Raw genomic sequence first — 10,420 nt, 5'->3', positions numbered from 1 at the left:
AGAATAAGATTTTATAATCTTTCTAGCAAAACATGATAATTTTTTTAGATATTATTTTTGTCATAGCATTTGCCTAAGGGTATGCGATGTTTTTGAGTTTTTCTAACAAAATTATTCTTTTCTAGACTAAATAGTTGAAACAGTTGATGAATAGAATCAATCAAAGAGAATTCTACTTATTAAGCTTATCTCTAAATCTTCCAATAAGATAATTTATGTGTTTACTTACCCAATTGTGTCCTAAAAGCGGATTGCTAGTGGATGCTTAATGATATTGGTGGGAAAATCCTGACATGCTAGTGACTTTAATTTGAATTTTACCGAACTTTCATTATGCTAGTTTTAATCATATTTTCTATATATTATTGGTGTTTTTGGCATATTCTTCTTTTCCATTTCTTGGTGAAATGACAACCTTAGTTATACTACAATTTTCGTCTTAAAATTGAACAAATCATGTCCCTAGCCTTTTTTATAACTTGAATCTTCTAGGTAGATGTGAAAATTGGAGTGAAAGAAGGATAATTTCAGTAGGGGGTGGGGGACATGCAAAATAAGATTTCATAAAACAAAAAAATAGTGGAAGAAAGGAATGTGGTAAGACTTAAAGAGATAGGCATGGGCAAAAATATTATTAAATATAAAACATTAATAAAGTGAGAGTGTACTTTTTCTTATGGACAAAGTTTAGCTACAAAATTAGTTGTAGCCTTAGATTATAACTTTACTCAATATCTTTTTATTAGAGGTAAATTTTGACAAATCTACTATTGGATTACATCTTCTTATTTTATCCTTCATGCTAGCAAAATTTCTAGAAAATTAAAGATTAATAACTATTTCATCAATAAATTGTTAAATTGCAAGGTTTTTTTTTTTTTTTTTTTTTTTTTTTTAATGAATAAAATATAATCTTATAGATCATATAGTAAATAATATTTGATTGACACAGAATTTGACGTGCGTATTAAGAGTGTAAAGAACATGCAATTCAAATGTTGGATTTTCAAAATATGAAGTAATTTTTATTTTATTGAGTAAGGTTGTAGTTTTAGGTTACAACTAACTTTGTTGCTAAAGTTTGTCATTTTCTTATTATCATAACAAGATATTGCACTATTAAATAAATAAATTATAGATATTATGTCTTAGAAGATAAGGATGTCAATTCGGGTTAGTGTGTCAGGTTTATGTTGTGTTGAGGTAGGGGCATTCGACTAAATAGCTCAACCCAAACCCGACCCATTTAATAATCGTGTCATGATCCTTCAACCTTAACTCAATCTGTTAATAAGGCGGGTTGATCTGACTCAACCCACTTGACACATTTAATAAATGGGTTGTGTTGGGTTGATGCGAATGTGACACAACCCATTTCAACCTGCTTAATATTAATTATAATATCTATCTAGGAACAATTTTTTTTACATCCTAAAAGTAGTGTATACACTTCAAGTCTTCAACCTATTTCAATTTCCAATTATATCCCTTGTAAATTTTTGTAATTACTTACTTTTCTTTTTAAGTTTAAGATATAGGTTGGATATAAAAATTATTTGACAAATCTAAAATAAAATGAATATTTATTTGTTATATGAGTTGAATGAGTTATGTTAAATGTGTCATTTCGGGTTGATATGAATAAATTGACGTGTCAAACATGTCTATTACGGGTCAAACGGATTGACCCATTGATAGCACGTTTCTTTTTGTGTTGTGTTCGGGTCAATCCATTTATAATCCAAACCCGCTAAGTCCCAATCCTAACCCGCAAAAACCCATATTGGGTTCGTGTCTTGTTTGCGGATTAGGTCCAACATTGACACCCGTATTAGAAGATGACAACAGAACCACAACAACATAGTTATGTCCGTTTTAGAAATTTACATCCAAAATAGAATATTTAGATCCACTTGATTCAAATATTCCAAACGCTTACTTGATAGAAACAGCATATTTTTTTCATAGGTTTTACCACTGCTTAAGTGTGATTTTTAAAATAATGTTTTCAAAGGATCAAAACAATTTTCGAAATAACTAACCCAGATGGAGAGTATAGATTAAAAAATATTTGAACGACCAAAATCAAATGTTTTAAAATTGAGGGATCAAAATTGAATTATCCTAAATTTGATGAACCAAAAAAATGCATTTTTCCTCCCCCACCATTTTATCTTCTTCAGTTCTTCTACCTCTCCCCTGCCTCACCATACGAAATCAAATCTCTCATCCAGAAACTTAACCAAAGCCAGCACCTCACAAGACAACTTGATTGCTAAGATTTCCAAATACTTATCCATTTAAAAACGACTTATCTTACTTTTTTAGGAAAGCTTATTTATTGAAAGTATTACATATAAAAGTGTTTTTTTTTTTTTTTTTGAGAAATATTGAAATTATTACATATAAAAGTTAAAAATAAATAAAATGTTGATTGGTTTTTTGCTAGTACTGTAGTAATAAAGGTGAAGAAAAAACATGAAATGCACATCCAAACAATACCTGATGCAGCTTTTTGATCAAAAAATTATTTGCCCTTGTAAAAAAATATGCTAGTGAAGTTAGGTAATGAGATTCTGTTCCATATGGGATCCACAAATACTAAAAAAGTCTAATAAAAAAGCAGGATATGTATCATTTGGTAGCTAGTCGACAAATGCAAAATGCTAAAATAGAAAGGCCTTACATACACTTCTGAATAAACAATGTGAAATATAATTAGAATGATAAAAACAATTTGTTTATTGTCCTGAGTAACATTGATTAAACCAAGTAGTGATTAATTTTTTCCCCCTCAAATTTAGCTCCATGTGCTCCTCATCTCAGTATTGCTGAAAGTCAAAGCCAAGCCCTCTCTGTAAGCTTCTGGACGGAGAATTTGAACAATGGAGAAACGGGTGGCAATCATTGGGGCCGGAACGAGTGGCCTTCTTGCTTGCAAGTACATATTGGAGTAGGGCTTTAATCCCATTGTTTTTGAAGCCAAAGAGGGCGTAGGAGGACTATGGAATCATACAATAGAGTCCACCAAGCTCCAAAATTCCAAAGAAACTTACCAATTTACAGATTTCCCATGGCCTGCTTCAGTGCAAGATATGTATCCTACTCACACTCAAGTGCTGGCGTATCTCAAATCCTATGCTCAGCACTTTGGCATCATTCCTTACATCAAATTCAACTCCAAAGTCACTTATATAGACTATGTTGGAGAGCCTTTTGAAGAGATGGAGTCATGGGATTTATGGGGAGTAACTAGCAAGCCTTTTGGCTCTAAAGGGAAATGGCACATTGTCGTGCAAGACACCAAATGTTGCACCATAGAGGTAATTATCATTTATGTTGGTATTTGGTTAGTATCTACTATCTAGTACTGATGTGAAAGGCAATGGTTAGAACTATAGTTAAATGATTAATTTTTCATCTAAGACATCTTAGAACACATGCAAACTACTTGTCTTCTTAAATCCAATTCCACAATCTTTCCATGTCAAGGAAAATGTTTCCTTCTAACCAGCTTCATTCAATCTTTACATTTATTATAGAGTTTGATACTAATGGCATGGTCCATTGTCACGGTAACACGCCTAATCCAAAAACATACGTAAAATCTATTGTCCTAGTTTTAGTTACTAACGGCATGGTCCATTGTCGCGGTAACACGCCTAATCCAAAAACATACATAAAATCTATTGTCCTAGTTTTAGTTTCGATGGAATTGATCGGGACCAAATACTAACTAAAAGGTAAGGAAGCATTCTTTCTTGAACACATAGACCCTGAGCTTATGTTTTATTCAGCCAGGTTCACCAAGTTGAGTTTGTGGTTCTTTGTATTGGACGATTCAGTGGTGTACCAAACATACCCAAGTTCCCTCCAGATCAAGGTCCTGAAATGTTCGATGGTAAGGTGATCCATTCCATGGACTACTCTGAAATGGGCAGGGCCAGTGCTGCAGAATTAATCAGAAGAAAGAGAGTCGTAATCGTTGGTTCACTGAAATCTGCAGTGGACATTGCAGCAGAATGCGCAAATGCAAATGGTAAGTAAAATTTATATAAGAATATCATGTACAGGCAGCTTCAAGGAATAAGGACTCCCTAGTTCAGAATTTTTTGTTGAGCTTATCATTTGAATACCAGCACACAGTTCTTGATTCTATAGTTTCCAAATGTGTAGTACAGAATACTGAGTAGATGTCTCTCCAAAATGCTAATGATTCTCATAATGTCTTCTTTTTTTTTCACTTTTGGCCAGTAATTTTCACTATCTCATTACGTGTCTGCTTGGTATAACTTATTTTTCAACTTTTTGAAAATAAGCTGGTTTAAAAAGCCGTACCTAAGTGAAGTTCAAAAAAACTGTACTTTAAAAAGTTGCAGCCATAAGCCTGCTGATGCGTATCTTATCTTTTTGATATAGGAGTTCAGTACCCTTACACAATGATTCAAAGGACTGCTCATTGGTTGATCCCCAGTTTCTCTTTCTGGGGAGTAAACCTTGGCTTCTTATTCTTCAATCGCTTTTCGGAGCTTCTGGTTCATAAGCCTGGTGAACCATTCCTACTTAAGTTATTGGCAACCATACTTTCACCCCTGGTATTCTTTTTCTTATCCTTTGAATGTGCATGTTTTTAAAACAAATGTGTATGATGCTGAAGGTTTTTTTTTTTTTTTTTTCCAGAGATGGGGAATCTCAAAATTTGCTGAGAGCTATCTTAGATGGAAACTCCCTTTGAAGAAATATGGAACGATACCTAAACACAGCTTTCTTCTAGATATCTCTTCATGTCAGATTGGACTTCTGCCCGAAAATTTTTATGACAAAGTGGAAGAAGGAAGCATTGTTTTAAAGAAATCACAAAGCTTTAGTTTTTGTAAAGAAGGTCTGATCATTAATGGAGAAACTCAGCCGCTAAAAGCAGATCTTGTAATTCTAGCCACAGGATACAAAGGTGACCAAAAGCTTATGAAAATGTTCAAGTCTCAAATCTTTCAGAAGTACATTGTCGGTTCAGCAAGCTCAATAGTTCCCCTCTACAGGTTTGTCAGCTTATTAAAGTTAGGTTAAATGGCATATTTCCTTCTCAATCATTAATCTTTATCTCCAAAATCATCCATATACTTTAAAAGATTTCCCCTTAATCCCCTATCATTTTAAAATTGTTTCAAAAAGATCCTTATGGTACTATGATGGATGGAAAATGATGACATGACAAATGGAATTTATGCTATGTCATAAGATTTACGCTGCCAAACTAGCTTTAATTTCATGAATTCTATTTGCTATGTCAACATTTTCCATCAATTAGATGATTATAAGAACCCTTTTGAAGTAATTTAAAATATAAGAATGATTTTCAAATAATGGTCAAAGGTAGATGACCAAATATACAATCTAACCTGTAATCTTTATAATGTTCTTGACAGATTAAAGCTTACCTTAGACCATTCAACGTCGCATCATTCTGATTCATTTTATAATATGCTTTCTATATAAAACTGCAGACAGATTATTCATCCTCGGATTCCACAACTTGCAATAGTAGGATATGCAGAGGGTTTCTCCAATTTGAGTACCTCTGAAATAAGATGTCAATGGCTAGCACATTTGCTTGATGGGAACTTTGAATTACCTAGTATAAGAGAGATGGAAAAGGATGTCATACTGTGGGAAAATAACATGAAGCAATATGCTGGAAGGTATTTCCAGAGGTTATGTATTGGGAACGTTAATATTTGGTACAATGATCAATTGTGCAAAGACATGGGAACTAAGCATAAAAGAAAGAAGGGAATATTTGCAGAGTATTTTCAACCATATGGACCAACAGATTATGCAGGTCTCACCCGTTTGGACCAACAGCGAGGAATGAAGATCAACTAACTAGAAATGATTGCACAAGTTTATTTATTGAGTATTGTTCTCTCCTCCCATTCTTCAAATATAATCAGAAAAAACACAGACATGTTTGCTAAGGAGCTAGTCTTTTTCTTTTTTAAAGATGTTTATTGAATAATGCCAAGTTTACTGTATTTCTGGAAATGGAATGCACCTAATTATAAATAATTTGATAATTACAACAATAGGAATGCAATTTTGTAGAAACAAATTTACAGATTAGGAATGTTTTGAATGGAAAAAATATATATTATTAAGCTCAGTGGTCAAATGCAAGGGCAGATCAATGGTTGCTAGGTGGTGAACAAACAAAAGGAAATTAGATATCGATATATCAATTGTTGCTAAGCGAGTATGAAAGACAAAGGGGGCGAAATGAGCTGCAATGCTAACAAAGGAATAGAAAGAGTGAAAAGGGTGAAATTGTACGCTAATTCGATGCAACCTATAATTTTAATGGGCCAGCTTCAGATTAACCTAATTTTTTTAGTAAGTAAAAAAAATTACCAATTTTTATTTTTATCCTTCAAGTTCATATGAGTTAACAAATCCAAATCCCCGGTTTTTTTTTTTTTTTTCAAGTTTATATAGTACTATGAAAAGTTAGCTTGAAATATATCCAAATTGATCAATAGTTTTGTAACTTAACGATATTATTTCTTAAAAGCTTTGTAGCTCAATTAACACATCTTGGTGTTTCCATTCCAATGGAATCGTCAATGGTTCATATTCCTCACCCCATTGTAACTAACATTGTTTGAAACTAGGTTAAATCCTCCTCCCTACTTAACCTAACAATTGACTTAGAAAAAAATATAAAAAATTCCCAAACTGAGAGATACTTTTTGCATTAGGCTTAGATGCAAAAATTCCTTGTGAGATTTGGGTTAGTTGAAAGAACATCCCTAGGTTTCAATTATTCCTTATAATCACCTAATGTTTCCATATATGCCAAATTGATCCATAGGCCCACTCTTGGACTTTAGAGGGCAATGACCCCCCCCCCCACCCCCCCCCCCCCCCCTCCTCCTAATATTTTTTTTTAAAAAAATTATTAGTATACATGTAGATTTTAATTTTAGAAATTTTATTCTATAAAATTACACTTTGCCCCTTTTATCAATATCATTAATTTTTTTGAGAGTAATACTGTAGTAACAAACTTTTCTACAATATTTTTACAAACTGTTAAGGTAGCAAATTCTTACTAGTTCACATATAGGACTACCACTTACATAATTTTTTTATATAACAGTAACTACTAACCACATCAACAATTTATAAAAATATTTGTAATTCTAGCATTTTCATCATTTTAAAGGCTATAAAAATTTATAGATCTAAAATCTAAAACAAAATATACAAGCCTAGAAAATTAGCCCAGCAATTAAAATTACCAATAGCAAAAAAAAAAAAAAAAAAAAAAAACGCCCAATCAATCAATTTTACTCAAAACAAACAACTTGGCCCTTTAAATTTTTTTTTTTTTTTTTCTAAACAAACTAATTTTGTCTTTACCCAGCAGTACACATCAAAGACATTATAAAAAAAAAAAAGAAAAAAAGAAAAAAACCATCACGGCTAAACAGCAAATCTAGAGGCCAAAACTGCAAGACGCACTTAGTAGCAAAGCCGCCCTCTAATTCCAAGTCCTAGCTCCGTCCCTGTCCATAGGACTAACTTCTGTTAGGTCTTATGAATAAAAACATGTAATTATCACATGATTTATTAATTATCACCTTGGTGAGATTTCTTAATATGGTCACATGATGATCATGTGATTTTTTGTCCATAAGAGTTAACAAAATTTGGTTTTGGGATCAATTTAGTTATATGAAAACCTCAAAAAGATATAAAGAATTATTAAAAATTTAAAATCCAAAAGGAGGTGTCTTAGCATTTTGACCTTTTGCATGGTCTCCCTACTTTTAATAAAAAGGGATCTTTTTTTAGATTTTGTTTAGTTAATAAAGATTTTATTTTATTCCAACTTTTTGGTGTGGTTATTATTATTATTATTTTGTTTCCATCCTGTAATAATATAAGGAGTAAGTTTTACACTTCATTTGCTCATAAGGGCCTGTTTGGATTGAGGGGGGAGGGAGGGGGAGTGAAGGAGAGTAAAATAGAGTTTTCTGAAAATAGACTAATTTTGGACCACTCTACTCTCCCTCCCTTTCCCTCAATTCAAATGAACCATAAGAATTAATGGAAGTTAGTTCTAGGATCAATTTAGTATATAAAAACTTCAAAAAATATAAAGAATAATTAAAAATTTAAAATCCAAGTTTTTTTGCTTTGTGTCCTACAAGTTTTAATAAAAAGGGATCGTTTTTAGTCTTTGTTTAATTACTCAAGATTTTATTTTAGTCCTTCTTCTTTTTCTATATATATATATATATATATATTTTTTTTTTTTTTTCTTTTCTTTTCTGTCCCTTAATAATATGAGGAGTACCTTTATACACTTTGTTTGTTTTTTCTTTTCATTTTCTTGATAAAACGACAATCTTAGTTACACTACAATTTTTATCTAAAAATTGAAGTAAAAGAAAAATATTTTCGGTAGAGGGTGAGACTTTGGGGGACATGCAAAATAATTAAGGGAGGAAAACAGTGAAATAAAGGAATGTGATAAGAGATAGACTTGGGCAAAAAAATATTATTAAATATAAAACATTAATAAAGTGGAAATTTACTTTTTCTTGTTATTTATACCAAGATATTGCACTGTTAAAAAATATATTATTATATGTCTTAGAAGATGACAAAAGAACCATAACAATATAATTATGCCCCTTTTGGTAATTTAAACTCCAAATATAAATTTTAGAATAATTTTACCCAAATGGATACTTGACGGAAACAACACTTTTTTTTAATACATGTTTTAACAATGTTAAGGGTCCAATTAGTTGGGGTGGAAAAGTGGTGTGACAGAAAATAGGGAGATAATTGAAAAGTAGGGAAATATAAGAAATTTTAGTTTTTCCTTAGTGTGTTGGGGTGGGGGTGGAAAAATAGAAGGATGTAAAACTCCTTTATTTGATTGAGAAGAAAAATGAGAGAATAAAAAAAATGTAATTTGTATAAATTTACTATTATATCCCTATTAGATGAAACAAAAGGTAATGACATTATATTTTTATTGAAATTTGTGTATGTAAAAAAGGAAAAGAAAAGGATGAGGACAAGAAAACCCCAAAACAAATGAGTAAAAAAAAAAAAAAAAAAACACCGAATCAGAACTTAAGAAAAAGAGAAAATGCAAAGAGGAAAAAGACAAAATGGCAAAGAAGAAAAAGAGAAAAAATATTGTTGGTAGGACTTTTTCGTCCACACCCTCCACCCATGAGCTTTTGCTCATTTTCTTTTCATTTTGGAGAAATTGCATTTTAGTGGGTCCTACTTGGATTCATGGTTGTCAAAATCTCGATTTGGATTCTACAATCCTACAATTTTACGATCCTACCTGCCCAAAACGATTCAAATATTTCAAGGATTTTTGTGGTCGTTCAGGATCAGGAGGATCATATGATTTTGACGATCCCAAATAACCTTGGTTTCTTGTAATTTTCTTTAACTTAACAGCAGGCTCAGTTGGACCTAAATAAAAAATAAAATCTCAATAGACCAAGTTTTTCCACTCTAATATAGAGAGAGTGTCAGTTGGATCCAAATAAAAAATATCTCAATAGAGTGTCACAATTTTGAGGTTTTTGGCTTCTTTAAATGATGCTTACCAATTAATGTAGTGATACATGGTAATTATATCAATGAATATATAATGTAAATGATTATTTAACATACCAATGTGTATTTTTTGTTTTTTTCTCAAATAATGTAGGATTTTACGATCCACGATTCGATCCTACGATCTACGATTTCACCTACCTCTCACGATGCTACGTAGGATCTCGATTTTGACAACCTTGCTTGGATCTTACCAAAATCTTTCTAAGGACATTTCCAACCATTTTTCTATATTTTTGTACTGTTTGGACAGTGAATAGTGTCATTTAACTTTTACCTACCTTTTTTCTAAAAAATAAATCTTCCAATAGATTCTTTGTCCTTTCTCTATCTCATTTAAATATTATTTCTTCTTTTTTTAATAACTATATTTTTCAATGAGAAATATTATGTCTACAACATTTTTCGCAATATTTCTCAATTAGGATTTTTTTATTCTTTATATTATTTTTCCTTTCTTTCATTTCATTTTCATCCATACGTTTCATTTTTTTTTTCTTGTTTTTCTCTTCCACACATGTGTCCAGTGTCCTATCTCTATTCCCCCGCCCCCCCCCTTCTTTTATCTTCATTTTCTCCCTCATTCAAGAACATTCCAACGAATCTAGCTCTCATTCTCTCTTTCTTTCTCCAGCTCTTTCTTTTTCTTTTCTTTTTTTAACTTGATTCCAAAACATTCACTAGCTCTTTCTATGATAAGAAAAGAAAGAAAAGATGTATAGAGAGAAAGAACAAGAGAGATGGGTCACTGTGCTGTCGCTCATCTTTG

At 31.7% G+C, this 10,420-nt stretch overlaps 1 protein-coding gene across 1 annotated transcript; it reads left to right on the top strand.

Annotated features, from left to right (window-relative positions):
• The first annotated feature begins 2,783 nt into the window (after positions 1-2,783).
• On the top strand, positions 2,784-6,075 carry LOC126715510 (probable flavin-containing monooxygenase 1). The gene is made up of 5 exons (XM_050416138.1): positions 2,784-3,323; positions 3,802-4,039; positions 4,420-4,595; positions 4,681-5,039; positions 5,505-6,075. Exons 1-5 carry the CDS (start codon positions 3,096-3,098, stop codon positions 5,881-5,883), a joined length of 1,380 nt encoding a protein of 459 aa, XP_050272095.1. The 5' UTR covers positions 2,784-3,095; the 3' UTR covers positions 5,884-6,075.
• Positions 6,076-10,420: the final 4,345 nt, after the last annotated feature.

This window comes from Quercus robur, chromosome 2 (assembly GCF_932294415.1).
Source record: "Quercus robur chromosome 2, dhQueRobu3.1, whole genome shotgun sequence".
NCBI classification, from domain to species: Eukaryota; Viridiplantae; Streptophyta; class Magnoliopsida; order Fagales; family Fagaceae; genus Quercus; species Quercus robur.
Note: the sequence above shows the minus strand (reverse complement) of the source record. Positions and strands in the feature narration are given on the sequence as shown.

Bases quoted from the DNA above. Each gene is read 5' to 3' on its own strand.
- LOC126715510 (XM_050416138.1), top strand. From the start codon at position 3,096: ATGTATCCTACTCACACTCAAGTGCTGGCGTATCTCAAATCCTATGCT. The intron at 3,324-3,801 runs GTAATTATCATT...TTATTCAGCCAG, and splicing joins CCAAATGTTGCACCATAGAG to GTTCACCAAGTTGAGTTTGT. The intron at 5,040-5,504 runs GTTTGTCAGCTT...ATAAAACTGCAG, and splicing joins TCAATAGTTCCCCTCTACAG to ACAGATTATTCATCCTCGGA.